The sequence below is a fragment of the Saimiri boliviensis genome, chromosome 1 (genome assembly GCF_048565385.1).
Source record: "Saimiri boliviensis isolate mSaiBol1 chromosome 1, mSaiBol1.pri, whole genome shotgun sequence".
In the NCBI taxonomy this organism is placed as follows: Eukaryota; Metazoa; Chordata; class Mammalia; order Primates; family Cebidae; genus Saimiri; species Saimiri boliviensis.
In genome coordinates this window covers 200,415,455-200,442,881 of record NC_133449.1, presented here as the reverse complement: position 1 = coordinate 200,442,881, position 27,427 = coordinate 200,415,455, and the positions used below count along the sequence as shown (strand labels likewise).

The 27,427-nt window shown below is 36.1% G+C and overlaps 1 protein-coding gene across 1 annotated transcript in view; it reads left to right on the top strand.

The window, feature by feature from the left end:
* Window positions 1-27,427, top strand: part of MAN2A1 (mannosidase alpha class 2A member 1) — a 174,776-nt gene that overhangs the window by 85,208 nt on the left and 62,141 nt on the right. Inside the window, exons 9-12 of the mRNA XM_003920707.4 lie at window positions 408-610; window positions 3,823-4,005; window positions 9,334-9,448; window positions 9,850-9,917. Of these exons, the coding sequence (XP_003920756.1) occupies window positions 408-610; window positions 3,823-4,005; window positions 9,334-9,448; window positions 9,850-9,917 (569 nt within the window). The remainder of the gene's footprint in view (window positions 1-407; window positions 611-3,822; window positions 4,006-9,333; window positions 9,449-9,849; window positions 9,918-27,427) is intronic.

Genomic DNA, 27,427 nt, shown 5'->3' with positions numbered 1-27,427 from the left:
GTTCTAGACTTCTGTAACACTTTGCTCAAAATATGTCTTTTATTTTTTGCTGTTGCCCTCATCTTTCATTCATCTGGGTTAATCCATGCCAAATCCTTGCACACTTTGAAATTCTAGATATATGTAGGCGTTTTCAGAGTCACTCATTTGTAGATCTGAATAGCACTTCTCCTAACTGCTGAAGTGTATGTTTTCCTTTAGTTTAATTTGGGCCTTAATGCAAGTAAAAAAAAAAGTCACTATTATTTTCTTCTCTGCTTCTGGTTTTTGTAAAATCTGAGCTATATTTTCATCTTAACTTGGAAACATATCTTAAATATTTAATATTAACTTTTCCTAACAGGGCAAGAAGTAAATAATTTTAAGGTAGAAATGAATAATTGAAGTATATATTTTTTTTAAACTAGATACAGTTTGGAACTTTATCAGATTATTTTGATGCACTGGATAAAGCAGATGAAACTCAGAGAGTGAAGGGTCAATCGATGTTCCCTGTTCTAAGTGGAGATTTTTTCACTTATGCCGATCGAGATGATCATTACTGGAGTGGCTACTTTACATCCAGACCCTTTTACAAACGAATGGATAGAATCATGGAATCCCATTTAAGGTATTTTTACCTTTCTATAGCTACATCTGTTTATTCACTTTCTTTATATTATCATAGCCTTTTTGTAGAGTTTTGCATAATATACATCATTCATGTAGTACATTATGTAGTGTTAAGCTCTAAGCATTTAATCTAATTGTGAAATCTTAATGCAATCAGAAAGAGGTCTCCAAACTATAATCAAATTATTACATGAGTTTTTATTCTGGAAGGAAAAGTAGTTTATTTAATTAGATTTTTAAGGAGTTGTATTCTGCATTTTTCGTCTTTCTAATTAATATACTGTATTATATTTGTACACCATATTAATATTCAGTGACACTATCATGAGTGTCTGCTGGCTAGTAATCTGATGGACTTCTCATTGGAAACATAGGTGAGCATCACAGAAGCAAATAGGGTCTCTCAGCAGCCAAATGTGAGCTTCAAAGTTCACAATCCCAAACTAATGTATTTTATATGTGGGAGAACTTTAGACTAGGCTTTATCTCAGTTCGTTCTTACTTGAAGCACACTTCTGTAGGTACAGTTATCTGCATAGAAGAACAACATTTGAAAAAACAATAACTGATGGGGCAGATAGTAATTAAGAATGTAAATGGATGCAGAGAAGACGGAAAAGTCCGTAGAAAACACAAAAACGCTAACCCAACACTATCCAGTAGAACTTTCAATTGCTGATAGAATGTTCTGTAATGATACATTCTGTTTCTGCACTGTCCAATGTGGTAGTCATTAGGCACATGTGACTATTGAGCACTTGAAATGTGCCCATTTAATTTTAATTAACTTAAATGTTAATAGCCATGTGGGACTATGGCTACCATATTGGAGAGCGTGGTCGTAAGTAACTGAGGCTGATTGTTGATAAAGTTAAACTACTCCAGAGGTTCCCAAGGCTTTCTCTATGTACAGCCTAGTAAAGTAGTTCATTTTTATGATGAATCTTGATGTTTGAGTTAGATTGCACTTTTCTTTTATATAGTAGTGGACATTGAGTACATTTTGGAAAGGCTTTTTATTAAAAATTGTGAATTTTCTTGAGTTACACTTTTATATGGTAGTGGTTTTTGTTTATTGTTAATATTGTGCTGCTATTAAATATTATTATTTCAAAAGCCTAGCCTTTTACTGTTACTTGGAATATGCCAGAAAAATATATCTCACTTAAAAAATTATTTTAGATACATATGATTGTACATATTTATAGAGTACATGTGATATTTTGACATAAGCATATAGTATATAATAATCAAATCATAATTTGTATATTCATCATTTATTATATATTTAAAAATAACTAAAAGGGTAGAATTGGAATGTTTCTAACACAAAGAAATAACTGTTTATGGTAATGGATTATATCTTATTAAATTTAAAATAATGTTTACATATTATAGTGACTATCCATTCTTACACTATAGAATGTCAACCAGTTATCTGTTACACTATTTTAAACTTTTCTGTTATAAAGTGGAATATATTCTCAATAATGTAGAGATACTTTTTGACCACCAAATTAGTGATTTTTAAGTGTCAAGTATTTTTTAGTGGCAAAAAGAATATTGGTTTATCTTAATTTATTGAACATATTCCAGGCATTGTGGTTATTGCTAGTAATATATTTGGAAAATTCTGCTACACTGAAACAAACCAAAAAAAAAACCATACAATAGTTGTGACTTTTCAAATGTGTTATTTGTACATAAGTTTGTCTGAAAACAGTAATATTTCATCCCTATGCTCATTTGTAAAATGTAGATAAAACATAAAAGTATAAAGAAAACAGTATTTCCCAAATCTTCTTTTTAACATTTGGGACATGTGTATATAGATATGTACTCCTTTTAAAACCAGGAATATTTACCATGGATATACGCGGGGATATACACACAATTCAAGCTTAGTGATTTTTATGCCATATTTTTGGAAGGGCCAGAATTTAAAAGTGGAGTTTGTTTACTGTACTTTGATTATTTCTACAGTTTAGAGAAATTCATTGTTTTACAAACAAAAAAAGTGTTTCCAGTGTGTCCTCTTTTCCGAATCTTGCTATGTTTTCAAGTTGTCTTGGTTCTCTCTCTCCATTGTCCTTAAAACATATTTTGTGTATAGAACCTTTTTATACTTTTTACTTAATCAAGCCATGTCTCATTTTAAAAAGTTTTCAAGAAAAACCTACCTTGAGCCATATCCTTTGATGAAAACACATAAAAGGTGAAAATTATAGCCCCCATATAAAAGCTATTCTTAGAATAAAGGTTTTTTTTTGTTGTTGTTGTTTTTGTTTTTTCCTTAAAAATATACTACAAAGGACATCTTTTTTGTTTTGCTTTTGTTTAAGAGACAGAGTCTTGGCTCTGTTGCCCAGGCTGGAGTGTTGTAGTGTGATCCTAGTTCGCTGTGGCCTCAAACTCTGGGCTCAAGCGATCCTCCCACCTCAGCCTCCTGAGTAGCTAGGACTAAAGGTGTATGTTACCACACCTGGCTGAGATAGAGTCTTGCTATGTTGTTGTCTAGTCTGGTCTCGAACTCTTGGGTTCAAGTGATTTTCCTGCCTTGGTCTCCCAAGATGCTAGGATTACAGGCATAAGCTACCATACCCCGCTGACATCCTGTTTATCATTTTTCAGTTTGTATTGTTAAATTCTCTGTATTTGTTGTAGGTTATCATTCAAAACTGAAACTAACCCTTGCCTCTGAGCTATTCTTAGCCTTAATTTTCTGCCTCTCTTCTCTGCTTGTTCTGCTCACATGACCATGCATTTCTTTTTCATTTCTCTTAATGTATATATGTGAGAGTAAATGACATTCTGGTGATGTTCGTGGTCTATGTGTGTGTTGCTCTTCGAGAGAAGAAAGGACAGAGAAATTTACCAGTTTTTACTGCTGTGTCCAGATATTTTTTCACTGTGTTATACATAAATAAGCCTGTCTTGGTGCCAGCAGGACTGGCTTCTTTCCAGGATCATCTAGAACAAGGAACCCTGATATCAGTGTAGACATGGTATTTTTTGATGATTGAGAATGTAAATATGTTATATGGATACACTGGTCATTTTATATGACTTATTATTACCAGTATCTTTTTCATATATTGCTTGTACTGAAATTACGGATTTAAAAAATTTAGAAAGTATCAGTGTTACATGTTTCAGATTATAAGCTAAAATGTTTTTTTTTAAATTAAAATATGACTTTTATGCAATTAGGGCTGCTGAAATTCTTTACTATTTCGCCCTGAGACAAGCTCACAAATACAAGATAAATAAATTTCTCTCATCATCACTTTACACGGCACTGACAGAAGCCAGAAGGAATTTGGGACTGTTTCAACATCATGATGCTATCACAGGAACTGCAAAAGATTGGGTGGTTGTGGATTATGGCACCAGGTAATTTAATTATAGAAAAATCATCTTTAAAAAAATCTTTTAAAAGTATGGGTAATAAAATTATATCTTTTGATGAAGTTAATAGTGCATTATCGAACCACATTAACAATGATATCACTCCTAAGTATTGCTATAGCAAAACAGCACCAATATTCAAAGATTTTTTAAGAAATCAGTTGACAGAGTCCTACCTGCACCACCTTTTTATTGCAGCGCATTTCTGCAAAATTTCTGTAAAACATTATAACTACTGTTTAAAGCTGACCCTGTTTTTTTCTAAATACAGTGTGGTGATTGGGGTTATCTTCTTGACCAAGGATTTGGCATCAAATAAAATATAGTTATAATCTAGAGAGATAAAGATTCCTACTTCATTGTATGTCAGTTTAATCTCATCCTAATTCATATCCAGTTGTTCTTGTATACTTTTTTTTTTTTTTAAGAGGTACATTGACATAAAAGAATAAGCTGAGAAATACAGCCAGGAAGGAAAAAGACTTATAAACCTTGTCATATATGGATAATACAAGCCATTGGGGATGAGAAAGGATGACCTGGATGTTAATATCAAAGCCACCTTTAAGTCATTGAAGGGCTGTCAGATGGGTGAGGAAATAGAAGCTAAGTTATTTCTATATTAAAGAATTTGAAACAATGAGTATAGGCATGGTCTGAGATAGCAGAGGACTTGGCAAACAGTGCTTCCTAATGAGAAAAAAACCTTACTTTTTGTAATAGGTAGTTCTCTATCCTCATGCCAGAGTTTGGATGACCATTCGTTCATTAGGATCAGTGTAAAGGGGGATTCCCAGATTAGGGAAGGAGTTTTGACTATTTTATTTTCTATAGATTAGACTATTCTTCCTGATATTGTTTTTTATCCACAATGTTATGCTTTGATAGTATTTTAAAATCATTTAAAATATACTATGATTTTCTTAAAGAATAGATTTAAAAATTGAGTATCCTTTTTAAATTACTACTCCTGGATGAGAAAAGCATATACAACAAATAGAACAATGTTACTAACATATTACTACTCCTGGATGAGAAAAGCATATACAACAAATAAAACAATGTCAAAAAATTGACACACATCATATATTACTAATTGTAATAAATGTTAATTAAATTTTTAGTTATAATATTTTGACTGGCTTTCTAGAAATTGGGGGAAAAAGATATTCTTGGAGTTTCATTAGTGGACGTCAGTCCTTAAAAAGTATTCAAAGTAGTATCCTGAGTATCTTCTCCATTTTTCTTACGGCAAGTATATTTGATACCCACCTATTAAGATTGATCTGGAGTTAAAGTAGAAAATGCTCACTAGATGATAAAGATGGTATTTCTCCCACAGAAAGCATTTTTGAAAGTAAGATCATATCCTCCATTTTTCCTTCTTACCTGCTCCTAGCCTGCTTGGTTTGTTAAGAGTTTAAAAATGAGACTTAGACTAGGGTAGAGCTCCTGAGAGGACATGGAAAAGTCATTTTCCTACACTGCCTACTTGCTGTCTCTGGCTGCCATATTGAAAGAGATTTGCTTATAGGTCATTGAGCTGTGGCTACAGGACATTTTTTGTATCATGACCTTTCTGGAAGAGCCATCATTTGTTCTCCGTATGTTCTGTATTGCTTTTAGCTTATAAAAACTTTCCCATGCAGAATTACATGTTAGAGAAGAAAAGGCAGTAATTCTCAAATTGTACTTGGCATTTGTAAATTTGCTGTGTAAGTACTTCACACTTCATTGAAGTCATCAACATTTACCACGACATTAGCACAGACATTTTAAGGAGGAAATTTCAAAACGCAAGTTAGGGAGTTATTAACAAAGAGGTAGTTAGTATTGGGTGTTCTCTTGAACTTGGACTGATGAGTACTGTTCATTCAGATTTGGCAGAAATGTTCCTGTGAACAAGTGCATGAATTAGTGGTGCATTTAACTGCGAGTTATAGCAACTAGAAACAGAATAAATCCTGTCTTGCTTATTTTTATGTCACATGAAAGAAATCTGTAGATAACTGGTTCTGGTACAACAGCTCCACAGTGTTATCAGACATTCAGGCCCTTCTTCCTTCTCTGCCGTAATAGGGGGACTCTGAGAGCCATGGTCTCAACAATTGATTGTATGTTTATAAAGTTAAAAACTGGAAGGCAAGAATACATCATGCCATATATGGAGATTAATTCTAATCATTTCATGAAAAAATGAATTGGATTGGGACAATGTTTGTAATAGACATTCAGGTTAAAAGTATTAATAGATAATGTGGCTTATGTGGAAGGGAAGAAGAAATGGTAATGAGAGAAATGTTTTAGAATTCTGCTAATTATTCCTAACTTGTAATTAAGGTAAGTGGGAGAAAACAGAACAAAGGGTGAGGGTGAGGGTCCTAAAATACAGATTGAACTATATAGTGGCTGACAAGCTAACATCTCCTTAATAAAACAGCCATGGCAGCAAACTAGGAAAATGATTCCCAGGTGATTTTTCCTGAAGCGTATTTCATATTAATAGGATAAGTGCATGTTTGGAAATTAGAGGTCCTGAAAACCATATTCATGAAATATTGAAACATCTAGAATTCTGTTTTACCCAGTGTTTTCCGAATAAATGTACTTTCTTTCATTTAGTTTTGTTTTAAACAAAACAGCTCCATACATCCCAAGAAAGCCTTTAGGGAGTGATACACTATAGTCTTTAGTACTCATCTTATGGGAAGGCTGCATGTGTGCCTTTAGTATGCAAACCTTGATTCCTGGCTTTCGCTCAGTTTAATTAGGACTCTAATATATCTGTGGTTTTAGGTGTTGGAGAACACGACTTTTCCTCTGCAGATTCAGGCTGCCTAATAAAGAGAGCCCTGTAGACAATAGAAATGATCTTAGATTGAGGGTCTTATTGTCGTAACTGAACCACATTCATTCATGTGGTGTTTTGGTATGGTGAAAACACTTAACTCTATCTAGGAAAACATTTGAATGTATTGGGAAATTTAATTAGATTACAGCATGAACTCAAATCCATAAGATTGTAGTATTAAAATTATAGATTTGCCATGTAAATTTATTTAATGACATTGATAATGATCACTTACATCTCTGAAGAAAATATTAATGCTCTGCAAAAAAAGAAGGTATTGGGAAAACTGGCTAGCCATGTGCAGAAAGCAGAAACTGGACCTCTTCCTGACACCTTACAATAAAATTAACTCCAGATGGATTAAAGACTTAAACATAAGACCTAACACCATAAAAACCCTAGAAGAAAACATAGGCAAAACCATTCAGGAGATAGGCATAGGCAAAGACTTCATGACTAAAACACCAAAAGCATTGGCAATAAAAGCCAAAATAGACAAATGGGACCTAATTAAACTCCAGAGCTTCTGTACAGCAAAAGAAACAGTCATTAGAGTGAATTGACAGCCAACAGAATGGGAAAAATTTTTTGCAATCCATCCATCTGACAAAGGGCTAATATCCAGAATCTACAAAGAACTAAAACAGATTTACAAGAAAAAAGCAAACCCATTCAAAAGTGGGTGTAGGATATGAACAGACACTTTACAAAAGAAGACATATATGAGGCCAACAAACATGAAAAAATGCTAATCATCACTGGTCATTAGAGAAATACAAATCAAAACTACATTGAGATACCATCTCATGCCAGTTAGAATGACGATCATTAAAAAATCTGAAGACAACAGATGCTGGAGAGGATGTGGAGAAATAGGAACACTTTTACACTGTTGGTCAGAGTGTAAATTAGTTCAACCACTGTGGACAACAGTGTGGCAATTCCTCAAGGACCGAGAAATAGAAATTCCATTTGGCCCAGCAATCCCATTGCTGGGTATATATCCCAAGGATTATAAATCATTCTATTATAAGGACACATGCACACAAATGTTCACTGCAGCACTGTTTACAATAGCAAAGACTTGGAACCAACCCAAATGCCCATCGATGATAGACTAGACAGGGAAAATGTGGCACATATATGCCATGGAATACTATGTAGCCATAAAAAACAATGAGTTTGTGTCCTTTGTAGGGACATAGTTAAACCTGGAAACCATCATTCTCAGCAAACTGACACAAGAACAGAAAATCAAACCGCATGTTCTCACTCATAGGCGGGTGTTGAATAATGAGAACACATGGACACAGGGAGGGGAGCATCACACTGGAGTCTGTTGGAGGGAACTAGGGGAGGGACAGTGGGGGGTGGGGAGTTGGAGAGGGATAACATGGGGAAAAATGGCAGATATAGGTGATGGGGAGGAAGGCAGCAAACAACATTGCCATGTGTGTACCTATGCAACAATCTTGCATGTTCTTCACATGTGCCCCAAAACCTAAAATGCAATAAAATACATATTTTTTTTAAAAAAAAGTTACTTCTTTTACAGGTTATTGTTGCATGACAGCGAAACGTCTTTAAGGCATAGATCCAAAGTTGCTTTCTGTATTGGAAAAAATAATATAATTGAAAACGTCATTAGCAAGGATTCTCTACAAACTTCTTTAATATGAATTTGCCTAGGGATGCCTGGTCTGTAAAGCTTTCAAGAAACATAACTGAATTTGAAAAAAAAAAAATCTTCAAGCAAGTTCTTTTTTCACGAGTAGGGCTTCAGCAGTAGTTGGTGATGTACTGAGGATATATTTCAGAATCGGTCTGGAATCAGTAGACTTTTGATTTCTTAGACATAAAGATACAATTTGTAGGATTTCAATGTAGTTAGTAATTTCATTGACCAAAAAAATTAACAGGGATGAAGACAACTTTATTGTTCACATCTGTCAAAAACTCTTGTCCTCCTTGTTACTTTGAACAAGAACATGAAACTAAATTAAAATATCTATTTTAATTCTTGGGGTATGATTTTTATACTGGTTGAATTTTCTCGTGAACTGAATTATCTCATGTTTTTCTTTGTTATTAGAACCCTCCTTAGAGCTTTTTCTAAAGTAGCAAATAATTGGTTTTTGACAGAATGCCTCAAGGTTATCGGAGTGATTCTACTGAATATTGTTATTTGGTGTGATATTCATAGAAAGTATAAATATTTTGAGTAGGTTTATATGTTTCAGGTGTGTCCAGAAAGCTTTCAGTTTTAAATGGATCCTTGTCAATGATATCTTCTGATTAGCTATTTTTCTTAGTACTGAGTTCTGGAGAAAAAAAAGAGCAGGTTTGTTCGCTTTGAATACAGGATGAAGATACTGGTGATTTGGCTATTAGTAATGAAACTGAAAATATTGTATGCAGATTTTTAAATTATTTCTCAGACTAATAAAATTTTTGGTTTACAGGCTTTTTCATTCATTAATGGTTTTGGAGAAGATAATTGGAAATTCTGCATTTCTTCTTATTTTGAAAGACAAACTCACATACGACTCTTACTCTTCTGATACCTTCCTGGAGATGGTTAGTTGATTTCATTTATAGTCATCTTAAAAATGTGTGATTATATTGTTCTTGAATTAGAAAAGAGTATAAGCTTAATGAGAGACATTGAAATATATTTTTTTTGCACATTTGAAAGAATTTGTATCACTTAATATAAATTACCTATATGTTTGTCTTTTCTGTAAATATTTCAAAGTATGTGAAATATATAGTGTTTTAGAACTATTAAGATGTTAGTAAGGCAACTGGGCATTGTAATTAGTTGTTTTGCTTGGCTTTAATTAGAAACCCCTTGATATTTATATTTTTATAAGACCTTAATCCGTTCTTGCGGAACTTGAATTTGAATGGTGTTTTGGTTTCAGGATGAGTCCATGGAGTGTTAAGTAAAACTTAAAAATTACTGTTCATTTTTACAGGATTTGAAACAAAAATCACAGGATTCTCTGCCACAAAAAAATATAATAAGGCTGAGTGCGGAGCCAAGGTAAATTCATAATTTCTTATAAATGTTTACCACTTTTTTTTGGCTTAATATTTTTGGTTTTTATGGTTCTGGTCTTTAGTTAGCATATATTTTAAGGCAGTATTCCACTTAATCAATTTAGTAATTTTAAAACTCCTAAAAATATGGATTTTCTTCCATGACTGTGTTATGTTCAGTACTAATAGCTAACACAGTGCTTAGTACATCGCTGAACAAATATTATAACAACATTTCTCACTGATATAAGGTATAGAATGATAAATATGTAGCTTATAAAACATTTTCTTATCTCTGTAATATTAATTTTAGATTATATTCTTTCTTGATTAACCTTTCTTCTAACTACCTTGTTTTCATTTCTAAATGAAATAAGAAATTTTATTATTATTAGAAAATCAAGGTTTCTACTTTAAATTGTTCATTAGATAACTGTAATTTTGCTGGTCAAACAGCCTTGTTTTAGCACTATTGATTTATGCTAAAGTAAATGGGAAGGGTGTTCAATGACCTTAAACTAGGGCATTTATTGGTGGCTACCAAATAATTATAAAGAAATGTGTTATGTTTTATTTGTATTTCTTTTTTTTTTTTTTTTTTTTTTTTTTTTTTTTTTTGAGACGGAGTTTCGCTCTTGTTACCCAGGCTGGAGTGCAATGGCGCGATCTCGGCTCACCGCAACCTCCGCCTCCTGGGTTCAGGCAATTCTCCTGCCTCAGCCTCCTGAGTAGCTGGGATTACAGGCACACGCCACCATGCCCAGCTAATTTTTTGTATTTTTAGTAGAGACGGGGTTTCACCATGTTGACCAGGTTGGTCTCGATCTCTCAACCTTGTGATCCACCCGCCTCGGCCTCCCAAAGTGCTGGGATTACAGGCTTGAGCCACCGCGCCCGGCCTATTTGTATTTCTTTAAACAGCAAGCTATCTGTTTTTAATGATCAAATATCTGTTGATCATTACCCAGTGGACCCAAGCACGCAGTGTTTATTTTTAACTGTCAGAATTGAGATATGTAACACCACCTCTTATAAATTATATAATAAAACAATAATTTCAAAGAATAATTTGTTACTTTAACTTAATATATTTTATTTAAGTTATTTATAAATAAATGGAATGAAAGTATAGAGAATTTCTAGTTGCTAGTAGAGATTTTTGTTAAGCATAGATTAAAGCCTTAGTTGTCTAAATTTCTTTAGTAAGTAGAGACATAAGATATATACAGCTTATTTCTTAGAACAAGATAATAAGTTTTTTTTAAGTAATACTAATGTTCTCTGTAACACTGCAGAAGACTTAGGAGCTTTCAAATTGCCAAGTCATTGCTAGGTTGAAAGGATAATGTCACTGAAAGAAATATTAGTCATAAAATTACAATATGTCTTCTTTGTCTTAAGTTATGTTTTGATGCATTTGAGGTTATATGCCTGTTCCTTAAATATTGTGTTCCTAGTAAACTCTGACATTAGTAAATCTATTTGGCTTTAGGCATAGTTCTCTCATCTATTAACTTATCTTTCTTTTTATGTTTTGGTGGAGGAAGAGCTTTGTTTTTGCTGGTTATAAGAATAATATGTGCTGCAGTAAGTGATTTGTGCCGCATTTCTACCCCACTGGTCTCCCTATGGGTGCTTTTATGGTGGGTGGTTTGAGACAGGGCTAGACCTAATAGGTCAGAGGAAAAGATGTTCCCTTTAGTTTCTCTGCTTCTTTTACTATCTTAGCCTTAGCAAGCAGTAATTGATAATTTAGCCTTACTTATGCCAGAAGAAGAAAGTTAAGAAATATAGTATGTTAATGAAAGAGAAAAATATGGGCTGGGCATGGTGGCTCACGCGTGTAATCCCAGAACTTTGGGAGACTGAGGCTGGTGGATCACGAGGTCAGGAGTTCAAGACCAGCCTGGCCAACATGGTGAAAACCTGTTTCTACTAAAAGTACCAAAAAAAAAAAAAAAAAAAAAAAAAAAATTAGCTGAGCATGGTGGCAGTCATCTGTAATCCCAGCTACTTGGGAGGCTGAGGCAGAAAATTGTTTAAACTCGGGAGGTGGAGGTTGCAGTGAGCCGAGATCATGCTACTGTATTCTAGCCTGGGCTGCAGAGTGAGACTCCATCTCAAAAAAAAAAAAAAAAAAAAAAAAAAAAAGAACAGAGAGAAAAATACTTTTAAGCTTTCATATTGAGGAGTTTTAGCTACAGGTAAACACAAATGGAATTTTGGGGGCTATTAGTAAAATGATTGCTTTTTGATATTTTTAAATAGTTTTTATTTAAGTGGTATAGTGTTTATCTTATTACTTATTTACAATTCTTTTCTATCAAATATTGACTCTCCTATTTCTGTAGGTAGATAAATTGGAAATACTTCTGATTGGCAGATCCTTATTTTTATGCTTATCATCCATTTCGTAGGTTAGGGCTTCTTAGATTTTTAGTTTTAAAATTTGTATTTTACTTGTTATCTGCAAATTATTTTAGTTACTGATCTCTCAGTAAAAATTGGTGAATAATGAAGAAATGATAGTGACCTTTAAAAATGGAAGAATTTGATAGTTTTATTTAGCAGGTACTGAGAATAAAATAATTGCCCTTTCAGTTTTTAAATTGGAAGTTTTAGTTGCTATGAGTATTTGTCATATTCTTCATGAGTCTCCTTTAATGTTCTTAGGCTTGGCTTTATTTTAGTTATAGACACAGTTCCTTTTTGAGTAACAAATGATCTATCTCAGTAAGCCATGCATTCTCAATGGGGGAGATAATTTTTCCAAGAGAGTGAAAATTGGTCTTGGGGATTTGAAGAAAATCTTATTGTTTTTAATATATAAAGCACAGATACAGTACATAACAGGTAAACAGTTTGTGTGTGGCATTAAAATTGTATGTGGATGATTAGTAAATAAATGTCCAAAAAGATTCCTTAGGGAGGTGATAAGGTAAAAAAGATTGAGAAATACTAACTTAAACCCATAATATAAATAAGGCATGCAAATAAATTCGATCATACTGTTGGCAACATTTAGTCACAGCAATAAACCTAACATAATTTAGTTTGTGAGTATTTAAAAAGCAGTCCATGATCTGCTTCAAGTGGCATCGGTATATTTTGATATGCTTAATTTAGTTCACACAGTTATGTGAGCTATATCATACATGAATTCAAAGTTTTTATATAGAAAACAGATACTTCAGAATAGTAGTAACTGTTGGCCTAAAAAGTAGGTCTCCCATAACCCATTGCCATTGGCTTGTTGAATGGCCTCTCCCTGGATGACCTCCTAGCATCTCTAATTTAATATCCTCTGATTTTCTCCATACACTTTCCTTTTGGATGCCAGTCTTGATTAAGAGCATTGTTACCTTTTTAGTTATATAGGTTCTGAAACTCCAGAAACCACTTTTACCTCTACCTTTTATTATTTCTTAAATTTCATCAGTTGGAGAGTCTTTTTCTTCTCATCTGTGAAATACATCTCTCTTTCCTGTTACTTTTTGGTTCTAAGCCATACTTCATGCTTGAATTACTTCAATGGCTTCTTACCCTTTTGTCTTCAGTTTCTCTTTATTCATGTATTAAAGTTATCAGAGGAATCTATCAAAAAACAGAGCTCTGAGGAAATCACTTCTAAACGCAGCATTCTCCAGGGATGACTTCTTACCTATTGAGGAATGTCTGACCTGATGGTCAAATGTTTTAGTAGACTACTGCATAACAAACTACTAAAAAATTTAATGCTTTAAATATAGTTTATTATATTTCCCATGGTTTTGTAGAACTACTAGACAGTTCTTGCTTGGGGTCTCTCATACCATTGCAGGCAATTAGAGATTGGGACTGGAGTTCACCAAAGGTTTGCCTGGTTTCAGTGTGCAGGAGGGCTCACTCACATTACTGAAAGTTACTGCTCCCTGTTGACTGAGGGTTCACTTGGAGCTGTTAGCTGCCAATGCTTATACATGGCCTCTCCATATGACTTGGGCTTCTCTAACCATGGTGGCTGGTTCCAAGAGGGAGTATCTATCTTAAGATTAAAAGTCTCAAACGTGAGTTTTCTGGGTAGAAACAGCAAGACTTCTTAAGACCTAGCTTTGGAAGTCCTAGAAGGCCATTTTCACTACATTCTGTTGGTCAAGGAAGTCATTAAGGTTAGCCAAGATTCAAGGGGAGAGAAATTACTTTCCATTTCTTGATGTGAGGAGCATGTATAGGAAGCAAAGGGAATGATGGCAGTCATTTTTGAAGGCTAGCTATCACAACTTACCCACAGGCTACCTAAAGTCACATACCGTTCATGTACAGAGTAAACTCACCTACCTCCCAAGATGCCCGAAGTCCCATCCCATTATGTTACTAGCTCCAAATTTCTATCCAGATCAGGCTGAAAGGGGTCACTTATGTGGCTGGCAGTTAATGCTGGCTTATTTCTTCCAATATAATTATTTGAAGTTAATCACACTAGATGGTAAACTCCTTGAGGGTAGGAATTATTTCTTTGATTATTTCTGTGCTTGTGGTGTTATATACAACGTAGTAAGAATGATACAGATTCATTGAGATACATTTAAATATCGACTGAAGAGAATATTAAGCTTCAGACACCAGATATGGATAGAACATAATTCACATTCTATGCAAAAATGTGGCATCCTGGTATATATTCTCCCCAGGTAGTTCATTGGTCTAATATTTGGAGGTTGGGTGCCAAAGTGCTTCAAAGTAAACTTTAAGTACTACTAAAAATAAAGATAAAAAGTAATTCAGTAAAGCTTGGAATTTGTATAACTGCCCATTTGAGATTTTAGTGTTATACCATGAGACCTGAAAAATTTCAGATTGCATCTCAGTGTCATTTCATTCTTACAGAGTTAACTTCATTGAGATTGGATTTTGAGGGGGGCGGGGGTGTTGAGAATGAGTTGATATAAAAGATAGTTCCAAATAGCTGAATGAATTGGCCTTATCAGATTGGTTTTTATTTGTAAGACTTATTATTGTGGTTGACATATCCTGACTCTACATTTTGTATTTTTAATATTGTTATTGTAAACAGTTCTCCTGGCAGTAATTATCTATTAGTTTAATGAGATTCAAGGCTTTAGGTGAGTTTCTTTTGTTATCATGTTATCAACATATTTTTCTACCAAGTAAGAATATGTCTGAGAAATTATGTAATATCTCTCACCAGTTTTTTACAAATAAGTTTTAAATGAAGAAGCCAAACTCACAGACTTATTTTTTATTGTTTGGAAATGGAATTTCTAGGAAAATAGAATCCTAACCACTCAGATTGTGGCAGCATTACTTAACGGAGGCATTTGGAGCTTTTTGGCCTCTCAATATGACTTGGGCTTCTCTAACTATGGTGGCTAGTTCCAAGAGGGAGTATCTATCTTTTTTTTTTTTCTTTATTGCATTTTAGGTTTTGGGGTACATGTGATGAACATGCAAGATTGTTGCATAGGTACACACATGGCAGTGTGGTTTGCTGCCTTCCGTCCCCTCACCTGTATCTGTCATTTCTCCCCATGCTATCTCTTCCCACCTCCCCACCCCCCCGCCCCTCCCCCATTTCCCCCAACGGACCCCAGTGTGTAGTGCTCCCCTCCCTGTGGCCATGTGTTCTCATTGTTCAACACCCGCCTATGAGTGAGAATATACGGTGTTTGATTTTCTGCTCTTGTGTCAGTTTGCTGAGAATGATGGTTTCCAGGTTCATCCATGTCCCTATAAAGGACGTGAACTCATCGTTTTTGATGGCCGCGTAATATTCCATGGTGTATATGTACCACATTTTCCCTATCCAGTCTATCATCGTTGGGCATTTGAGTTGGTTCCAGGTCTTTGCTATTGTAAACAGTGTTGCAATGAACATTCGTGTGCACGTGTCCTTGTAGTAGAATGATTTATAATCCTTTGGATATATACCCAGTAATGGGATTGCTGGGTCAAATGGGATTTCTATTTTTAGGTCCTTGAGGAATCGCCACACTGTCTTCCACAATGGTTGAATTAATTTACATTCCCACCAACAGTGTAAAAGTGTTCCTATTTCTCCACATCCTCTCCAGCATCTGTTGTTTCCAGTTCTGTGAAGAAGGTCATTGGTAGCTTGATGGGAATAGCGTTGAATCTGTAAATTACTTTGGGCAGTATGGCCATTTTCACGATGTTGATTCTTCCTAACCTTGAACATGGAATGTTTCTCCATCTGTTTGTATCCTCTCTTATTTCATTGAGCAATGGCTTGTAGTTCTCCTTGAAGAGGTCCTTTACGTTCCTTGTTAGTTGTATTCCTAGGTACTTTATTCTCTTTGTAGCAATTGTGAATGGCAGTTCGTTCTTGATTTGGCTCTCTTGAAGTCTATTACTGGTGTATAGGAATGCTTGTGATTTTTGCACGTTGATTTTGTATCCTGAGACTTTGCTGAAGTTGTTTATCAGTTTCAGGAGACTTTGGGCTGAGATGATGGGGTCTTCCAGATATACAATCATGTCATCTGCAAATAGAGACAATTTGATTTCCTCCTTTCCAATTTGGATACCCTTTATTTCTTTTTCTTGCCTGATTGCTCTGGCTAGAACTTCCAATACTATATTGAATAGGAGTGGTGAGAGAGGGCATCCTTGTCTAGTGCCAGATTTCAAAGGGAATGCTTCCAGTTTTTGCCCATTCAGTATGATATTGGCTGTTGGTTTGTCGTAAATAGATTCAGGTCCTGGATATCCTTGTTGATTTTCTATCTGGTTGATCTGTCTAATATTGACAATGAGGTGTTAAAGTCTCCCACTATTATTGTGTGGGAGTCTAAGTCTCTTTGTAAGTCATTAAGAACTTGCCTTATGTATCTGGGTGCTCCTGTATTGGGTGTGTATATATTTAGGATCGTTAGCTCTTCTTGTTGCAGTGATCCTTTTACCATTATGTAATGTGCTTCTTTGTCTCTTTTGATCTTTGTTGCTTTAAAGTCTGTTTTATCAGAGATGAGAATTGCAACTCCTGCCTTTTTTTGCTCTCCATTTGCTTGGTAGATCTTCCTCCATCCCTTTATTTTGAGCCTTTGTGTATCCTTGCATGTAAGATGGGTTTCCTGGATACAGCACACTGATGGGTTTTGGCTTTTTATCCAATTTGCCAGTCTGTGTCTTTTGATTGGGGCATTTAGTCCATTGACATTTAGGGATAGTATTGTTATGTGTGAATTTGATGCTGTCATTTTGATGCTACCTGGCTGTTTTGTTGGTTAGTTGATACAGCTTCTTGATTGTGTTGATGCTCTTTTACCATTTGGTGTGTTTTTGGAGTGGCTGGTACTGGTTGTTCCTTTATATGTGTAGAGCCTCTTTCAGGAGTTCTTGTAGAGCAGGTTTGGTGGTGATGAAATCTCTGAGTGCTTGCTTGTTCACAAAGGATTTTATTTTTCCTTCACTTATGAAGCTTAGTTTGGCTGGATGGGAGATTCTGGGTTGAAAGTTCTTTTCTTTAAGGATGTTGAATATTGGCCCCCAATCTCTTCTGGCTTGTAGGGTTTCTGCTGAGAGATCTGCTGTGAGTCTAATGGGCTTCCCTTTGTGGGTAGCCCGACCTTTCTCTCTGGCTGCCCTTAGCATTTTCTCTTTCATTTCAACCCTGGTGAATCTGACAATTATGTGCCTTGGGGTTGCTCTTCTTGCGGAATATCTTTGTGGTGTTCTCTGTATTTCCTGGATTTGAATATTGGTCTGCCTTGCTAGGTTGGGGAAGTTTTCCTGGATAATATCCTGAAGAGTATTTTCCAGCTTGGATTCATTCTCTTCATCACATTCAGGTACACCTATCAGACGTAGATTAGGTCTTTTCACATAGTCCCACATTTCTTGAAGATTTTGTTCATTCCTTTTTGCACTTTTTTCTCTGTTCTTGCCTTCTCTTTTTATTTCATTGAGTTGATCTTCGACCTCTGATATCCTTTCTTCTGCTTGGTCAATTCGGCTGTTGAAGCTTGTGCATGCTTCACGAAGTTCTCGTGTTGCGTTTTTCAGCTCCATCAATTCACTTATACTCCTCTCTATGCTGACCATTCTCGTCAGCAGTTCGTCCAATCTTTTTTCAAGGTTCCTATTTTCTTTGCGTTCGGTTAGAACATGTTCTTTTAGCTCACTGTAGTTTGTTACTACCCACCTTCTGAAGTCTGATTCTGTCATTTCATCACCCTCCTTCTCCATCCGGTCTGGTTCCCTTGCTGGTGAGGAGTTGTGATCCCTTTTAGGAGGAGAGGTGTTCTGGTTTCGGGAGTTTTCATCCTTTTTGCGCTGGTTTCTTCCCATTTTTGTGGGTTTATCCACCTGTTGTCTGTCTCTGTCCCAGGGAGTTGGAGCTTTATGAGTTTCCATTGCACTACTGCCTTTTTTGATTTTTCTTTCAGGTCTGACCCGCCCAGCTAGCAGCATGCCTAGCCACTGCCTGCCTGCAGGGCCTTTGCTGAGCTGCTGTGGGCTCCGCCCAGCTGCCCTGAGCTCTTCCCTGTAGTCCTTTTTATATGGGCATAGTTAGAACTGTCTTGGCAATGGTGGCCCCGCCTCTGTTATGGCGGACTCTCTCTGTTGTGGCAGGTTGCCTCGGCAACGGCAGCCTGCCTCTGTAGTGGTGGAGAGTCTCAGTAATGGCAGAAGCCCCTCCCCCAGGGAGCCGGACTGTCCGGGTTCAGCTGTGCTTGGTTTGGAGGGCTCAACCCAGAGGGTTTCCAATTACTGTTTTTGTTTTCGTCGTTGTTGGGGGTGGAGGGGTGGGACCAACCGAGCCTGATCACCTGGCTCCCTGACTCAGAGTCTTTTCTTTTAAGTTGAATGACCCCGCGTTCTGGTCGCTTGTTGAAAAGGCGCCAGGATCTCCCGTGCTGCGACTCGCTGAGTCTGCTCGAACTGCGGCGCCGGCTCCTGGCGGATTTTTTGCCTAGGAATCTCCTGGCCTGACTCGCTATTTCAGATGAATGGGCTATTCTGCTGTCTCAGGGCTCTGCTTGCCAGCTAAGAGGGCTCCCAGACCAGCGGCTTTTGTATGGAGAACCGCAGCAACAGGGAGTGGTCACAGCAGCCGCGTGGGCGGAATCAGCCCCGCGGGGGCCAAAACAGCCGCACCGGCTGGGACTGCGACGCTGGCGACCCCTCTGCCTGGGTATCTCCTGGTCTGTGGGCAATAAGAGTTCGTCTGGAAATGCGGCGTCCACTCACCCTCTGCACTTTCACTGGGAGCTGAAGTCCTGAGCTGTTCTTAGGCGGCCATCTTCCCAGCATTCGAGGGAGTATCTATCTTAAGATTAAAATGGAATCTCACTTCTTAAGGGCAGAAGTGACATTCCATGACTTTAACCAAAGTGGCTCTAGTCTGAGAAGTGAGTATGGTGAAAGAGCTGTCAGTGTCCAGAGGGAGCATACTTTGTGCTCAACTGGGGAGGAGATGGAGGAATGTTAGCTACAATAATTGGTCCAGGAACTGTCCTTAATAGCTCATGAATTATGATGGTTTAAGCTTAAATCTTGACATACACTAGAAAAATAGTGCATAGAAATATCCTTCCATTAGTTAACAGAAAAACGAGTATATAAAGTCAGTAAGATTAAAGATTTTTTTCCTTAAAAATGGTTGGCTGTATTTTTTAATTATCCTAAAAGAATTCAAGGCAATAATAGAATTCAGGATTTGACACCCTGGCCCCTCTACAGCTTATATTATTTTGAGAAAACCTTAGACAGCCTTACCTTTTAAGTAAAGCTGCTTTGAACTTTTCTTTTGATGAGGGAATTAGTAACTGATGGTCCTAGAGACTCTAAAAACACAAAAACTAAGCTATTCTGTATTCTAGTCTAGTTTAGGTATATCTGGGCATTAATAGCACAGTGTTTATGAATTTTATTGGCTTTGAAGGATGAGTTCGTAAACTCTCCTCTGAGATGCTTTTCTGTGTAAGTATATATTGCTTGTAAAAAGTATTTGTATGTTTTCACCTATGTTCCATCTCTGTTACATGTTGTTAACTTTGATTTTTATTGAAGTATAGGTTGGCTAGTTCTCTGATTACCCAGAAGCACTTTTTACCTTGTCCACAATCTGCCGGGGTATTTTCAGAAATGATGCTTTACCCGAAATACTGAATAGAATATGGTATATTATGTAAATAACCAAAAGTTTCTTAAGGAACTCAAGGTACCTGCAAGGTGCTACATTAGTTCATTTAAATGTTAAAAATTCTTTGCATTGACTAGTGGTTGATACTAGTGTTGGAGCAGTCATGGCTGGGTAGCAAGACAAAATAATCTTATTTGGTGTTTGCCATTCTAAGTCAGTTGTCACAGGCTTACATTTTGCCTAATTTTTCAGGAAAATATAAAGGTCTCTTAGGGAGGAAATGAGGAGAAAAGGCTCCATCTTTGTTCCAGTTCTCCCCACCTTTAGCATTTCTATTTATTTTATGACATCAGGAATGATGAGTATTAATTCCTGAAATACATTTCAACCTCACATTGACTTAAATGAAATAACATCTATTACATTTAAAAAATAGTTGGCACTTGCAATTTACATGATGGCTGACTAGGGACCCTGAGACTGACTCTCAGTTTCCCATTAACACTCATATGAAAATGTAGATGATGATGAACAATTGCAGAAATACCAAAACCTTGGCTTGTCAGTTAATAAGGTGTCCACAAACTACAAAGCTGATAGAACTGGACTGAAAAATGCAATTACTTGCTGATGAATGATAAGCAGTTAGAAATAACAGCAACCTTCATGTCTTTTAAAACAAGTATGGAGAATGATTTCTTTTCTTTTTTATAATGTCTGCCAAGGCTTTGAAATTATGGTATTATATCAACTAGAAAAGTAAACAAATATTTTTCTACTGGAAGAGTGCTAATTTTGAGGTTATTAAGAAGTTGGGTAGCTGTTCTTTTTTTGTTTCTTCCTTCCTGCCTAAGGTCTCTGCTGACCAATCTTTAATTGACCAACTGTATCAACTGATGTTTTTCATTCCTTTTCTATGCCCATGGCAACGTGGCCTTGTAGTGAGTGGGCTGTTAGCTGTCAGGCCAATGCACTTCCTTCCCTCCAGTCTTTCAGATGTGTGATTATGACTCAGTTATTTATTCCTAAACAAGTTGTTCTCATTATTTTTTTCTCGTAATCCATTTTATTAAGCTGATGAATTATGTAAATACACTTTTTTGTGAAGTTGAGGGCTTTGGAAATATTCAACAAAGGTGAGTCACTGATAAATATGGTGACATGACTGTAAAAGATTTGGGAAGAAATCATAAAAATGTAGAAGCAGCCTGCGCTCAGATTTTAATATTTTTAAGTTTAAATTCTTGCTGTACTTTAGAGAAACCTAAGCTTGGGACCACAGAAGATTATCATATGTTTGATTATACAGAAAATATGACAAAGAACTCCAGTTACTGGTTCCATAGTCAAAGCGTAGGTTTTGCTTTTACATAAGTAGATTTGAATATGATACACATGTGTATTTCATGGCAAATTAAAATATTAAGAATAACACATACATATCATAATGATTTTCTGCCTTGACTTTTATTTTCATGTCAACTTTAACTTTTTCTGTTGATAGATCTATGCCAGCCTTGATCACATTGATGAAAGGGCTTCCAGTGTGTCTGTATTTTGTAATCAGTTTGGAGACTAAATCTGCCAGAAATAAAGTAGGCAGGAACAAGGGAACTTATGATAGGTCATTGACTAGGAAAGCTGTTGGTAGTGGCATGGGCCAGAAGAATGCTATAATATTCTTTGTTGAAGAAAGAAGCCTTCCCTTTGTTCAGAATCCGAGCTGGTATAGATGACTGAATACCAGTCAGGCACAGCCACCTTGGATATTAACCTTTTGGCAACTTGCAGTCAGGCTGGATCTATGCATGCGAACCTATTATCCACTCACTCTTTTCTCCATCACTGAATCCTCATTACATCCTTTATAGTATTGTTAACAATTGTCCATGTCATTTATTCCTTATTATCTGTCTCCCTTGCTAAAATAGCAGCACCATGAGGGCAAAGAGCTTGTTTGCTTTGGCATCCCCTGGCAAATACGTGGCACACAGTAGGTCTTCAACAAATATTTGTCAAATAAACTAACTCTATGTAAGAGAAGGATTTCAACTAATATCAAAGTAAAAAAGACCAAGGGTAGTTAGCAAACACAGAGTCTAGGTTAATGTCTACTTCTTTAAGCATAAGTGATTAAAAGGTTGTCATAGGAGAGCTGTGAAAAAGCTCTACAGAATGATTAAAAAATAGGGTGAAGCATGAAGACTCAGAATAACTTACGTATTAAAATGATTTATTACAGAGACTAGATGAAAATTATTTTAAAAAATAGGATCTGGAATTCTCAAAAAGTTTGAGTTATGATCTCTAAGAAATATGAAACAAAGTAAAACACTGAAACAAAAAGATGACAAAGAAATGAAAATAAAAATATTTGGAAGAGGGGGGAGTGAGATAAGGAGAGATTGTTGGAGGGACAATAACAGATTACTAGTGATACTGAAGAGTAAAGCTGACACTGAAAGAGGGTATTAATGTGGAAAAAAAAGTCCATGAGTTACTTTTTAAGAATGTAGACAAAAGGAAGACAAATGTAAACAATGAGAAGGAAGATGATGATAGGTATGGAGGACAAGATTCCAACAAAAGAATTAAAGAAAGGGGAAAAAATACAGCGAGGCAGTGATCAAAGATATAATTGATGAAAAGTTTTCTGAGCTGAAAAGGCCTCCCTTTATAGATGAAGAGGGCTAAGTGCTGAGTAATAAAAATGAAAAAAGAGTCACCCCCAATACAGCATGGTAACTTAGTTCAATTAAAAGGAAAAAGGACATATTAAAGACGTGCCAGGTAGAAAGAATATACTGTGTAATATAGAACAAACGCTAGACTGACTTAGACATGAAGACTATTACATTTTGAAATAACTTTATACTCAGTTATCTTTTGTATGTGAAGGTAGTAGAGAGACATTTTCAAATAGGAAAACACTTATAAAACATGTCACAGGCATACTTCCCATACTTTTAAAAAGAAATTTTAAAAATTTCTTGATGAAGTCAATGTAGCTGACTTATAGATTTATCAAAATTAATAATTAAAAATGAATTTAAAAGGCATTGGAAACAATTAGACATAGTGAAATCTAAATCGTTGTCAATTTTATTGTCAAACTAACAGTAGAAATGTCTGTTTAGTTTTGATAGAATTTACTAACAGCACTATAGATCGTGGCTTCAGGTTATGTTAATGCCAGAAAGAGGTGGAGAGGCAAGAGCATATAGGAGAACCTAAATAATTGTTTCTCATCAAGAAGATTTAAAAAATACAAGCTTCTGGTGAGAGTGATATTTCCTATTCCATTGTACTATGAGTGTACTGTTAACTCCTCAAATACCTGTCTCAGCTGAGAAAAGTCTCTTAAGTTGTAGACCCACAGGTCAAGTGTGTAGATTTCTGGGATGGCCCATTAGCAGCTCCATTTCCTTTTTTTTTTTTTTTTTACTTTAGGTTCTAGGGTACATGTGCAGATCATGCAGGATTGTTGCATAGGTACATACATGGCAAGGTGGTTTGCTAGCAGCTCTATTTAAACGTGCTTAAATGTAGCTCCTCTTTCCTGCTTTAACCTGTTCTGTGGTCCCAAGCTCTTTCAATTTTAGAGTGACCAGATATGACAGTTTTTCACTATCGGCCTCTTTCACTCTCAAAAGTACATTCGTTTGGACAGTAAATTGTGGGGCTACCCTGATCATCTTTGTCTTCCTAGTACCCAAACACATGCTAGACCTTTTCATTCTGTTTTTTAAATGGATCTCAAATTTGACCACTTCCTCTTCATCTTCAGTGCTACTACCTACTTCAGACTACTACCATCCCTCCCCTGGCTGACAGTGACAACCCTGTGACAGATGACTCTGCCTCACATGTTTGGTGGAGGGGTTAAATATGGTTATGTGTATGAACTTTATAGTATGAGACCTAGCACTTAACAGGCCCTTAATTAATGTTAGCAGTGATGCCGTAACTTAGCTCAAAACCCTTCTTTTTTCCATTACCGTAAGGCTAAACTCAAGACTCTTTAACATGGCTTGTGTGCCTGCATTTCTGTCTCTCTAGCATTATTTCTCTAATCACCTCAGTCTGCACTGTGTTCTCCAGCCTCACAATGACTCTATTCAGAGCACAACAATTCAGAGAACTATAAATTCTCTGACACTCCACTTTCTATTATGGTAACTCTACATCTTTACTGCCTGGCATGGGGTGGTGGACAAAAAGCAAAAGAACCAAACCCTAACAAAAAAATTCTGACCTTGGCCGGGCATGGTGGCTCACGCCTGTAATCCCAATATTTTGAGAGGTCGAGGTAGGCGCATCACCTGACGTCAGGAGTTTCAGACCAGCCTGGCCAACATGGTGAAACCCCGCCTCTACTGAAAATACAAAAATTAGTCAGGCGTGATGTCATGCACTTGTAATCCCAGCTACTTGGGAGACTGAGACAGAATTGCTTGAACCCTGGAGGCAGAGGTTGTAATGAGCCTAGATCACACCACTGCACTCCAGCCTGAGCAAGAGAGTGAGTGAGACTCTGTGTCCAAAAAAAAAAAAGCAAAACCAAAAAAAAACTCGACCTTACCTCCAGATGCACCTAAGTGCGGAAACATACAGACATGCACATGCACAGGTACACCATTTGCCTGATAAATTTCTGATTGTCTTTTAGGACTCAGCTTAGATGTTACATTCTCTGGAAACTTGGTTGAGATCCTTGAATCAGGGCTGGGTGTTGTTCTCATATGCCTTCATGGGACTGTGTTTACTCACTGACCACATGCATAATAGTCTTTGGAAGAAACTTGCTATAAACTTCTTGCAGGTGTGGGTTGGTCTTCTTTATTGTTCCAAAATGATGCCTAGCAAATCTTTAAGGAAAATTACCTAATGCCAGGAGCATTTGAGCTAGGAATTGCACTGGTGGAATGCTGTCCTGCAGAAATAATCAGATATGGATGTGGAGAGAACTGTGGACAAGGACGTGCATCTCAGCTTTGTTTATCATATGAACAAATATTTTTAAAGACTTAAATGTAATAATGAATTGGTCAAGTATTCCACATTCCTAAGTTACATAGAACAATTTTTTAAAGGTACCTAAAGTAGCATTTTTTTAATAATAAAGAGAACATAGGACTGGTAAATTCTGAGATTTTAGCTTAAGTTTTTATGAAATCTATGTTTTCAAGTTTTATGGAGAAAACAAAGATGACTTGTTTGAATTTAAAACATCGTGAATGGTTGAGTGAAATATGGAAGAAGTGTTTGGTACATAGGAGGTGTTTATTAAATTAATAACTAAAAATTAGAGGTGGAGATGGTAAAAATTATGAGAAAAAAGTCATATAATATTTGTTAGGCAATTAAATAATCTATCCATAGTGATGAATGCTTTTGGGAGAGTTTTTGATTCAGAATTATCTTGCATTCATTGTTACGTTCTTTTAAAGTGAAATTGTTTGTATGTGTTAGCTTTTCTTTGTTACCCAATGTGACTACTTGTATGTATAGTGTTTCATTTTGTATTGCACTCAACTTCATGTAACAGCAAGCTTATTACAATGGCTTCTGAAGAAAGCCTTTTATTATTCTTATGGACAAGTTTAAAGGTAGGTAGTCTAGGGCTCATGATATGTTCCATGGTGCCATCAAAGGTCCAGGCTGCTTTTACCTGTTAGCTCTGTCACTGTTAGCCTGTGGTTCTTGTTGTGAATACAGGATGGTTCCTGCTTCTACATACATTACACCTGTGCTTTGTCCAGAAAGAGGGATGAGCAAAAGATGAAAGTCAAGACCTGGAACCAACCCAAATGCCCATCAATGATAGACTGTATAAAGAAAATGTGGCACATATACACCATGGAATACTATGCAGCCATAAAAAAGGATGTGTTTATGTCCTTTGCAAGGACACAGATGAAGCTGGAAACCATCATTCTCAGCAAACTGACACAAGCACAGAAAACCCAAACACTGCATGTTCTCACTCATAAGTGGGTATTGAACAATGAGAACACATGGACATAGGGAGGGGAACATCGCACACCAGGACCTGGGGGGTAGGTGGCTAGGGGGCTAGGGGAGGGATAGCATTAGGAGAAATACCTAATGTAGATGACGGGGTAATGGATACAGCAAACCAGTACCATGGCACATGTATACCTATGTAACAAACCTGTAAGATCTGTACATGTACCCCCGAACTTAAAGTATATTAAAAAAATTATTAATTAAAAATAAATTATTGACTATAGTAAAAAAATAAAAATAAAAGAAAGTCACAGCAGTTGGGATAAATTGGAGACTGAATAACTTTCTCAGAATTTTCACATATTAGAATTCTGATTACATGTCGTTGTCCAGAACTATGGCACATGTCTGCGTCTAGCATGGGGAAACAGTTTTTTGTTATTGTTCATTTTGATTTTGTTTTTTAGGCTATGACTATTGCCATCCTAAATAAAACTGGCTTTCTGTCAATAAAGGAGAAAGTGATAAAGGTTGTTGGATAGGAAGAAGCAGCATGCAGCATCTGCACATTAGATTCATTAACTAGATCAAAGAGCAACTACCAGATTTTCTATCAGCTGCTCTTCCTTGGCCACTTTGGCTCAGGGACTGGACTTGTATTTTGAACAGGTCTATACTGAATAACTCAGTAATGGTTGTTAGACATTTCTTTAAAACTTGTTCTGCAGACTTATCAGTGAGGTAGGAAAATCATATCAAACAGTGAAACTGAGAAATTTTCTGCATATTCTAAAACCAAAACATAATTAGATGCTGCAAAATTAAAAATTTAAAGAGATAAAGTAAAAGCTCATAAAATAAGAGCATATATATGCAATTGGGATTTGGGGTATTTAAGTATTAAGAAAATCAAATATTTTAAAACATTTCCTATTTCTTTGTAGGACTTTGTGGGCCTATGTTAAAATAGAGCTCCTTATTCCTTGATTCATACATTCATTCAGTGACAAGTTTACTTTGCATTTCTGTCTTGGGCAGCACTGTGCTGGTATGTGTTCATATTTTCTTGCCTCTTCCATTTCTTCTTGATTATTTCTTGCTCAGAACCTGCACAGGCAAGGACTCTTTTCTAAGTGACCTGTGATTTATACTGTGCTGTATAGACTCCCCATAAGACACATCCTCAGTACCTTACCTGAAATCTTCAGGGGTTGATATATGTGAGGGCTCAGAATTCTTTTTTTTTTTTTTTTTTAATTTTAGGAAAGTACTGTGCATGGGTGGCATATTATTGCAGAGTCTCTTTTGAAATTTCTGAATGTTCATATCAAATGAGATAAATACAAATTCTATAAAGCTTCATGTCAGTGCTGTTTAGGTTTACCACCAAATGAGTTGTAAAAAAGCTTTTGATTGTTTTCAGAGCTTTTGGGATTTCA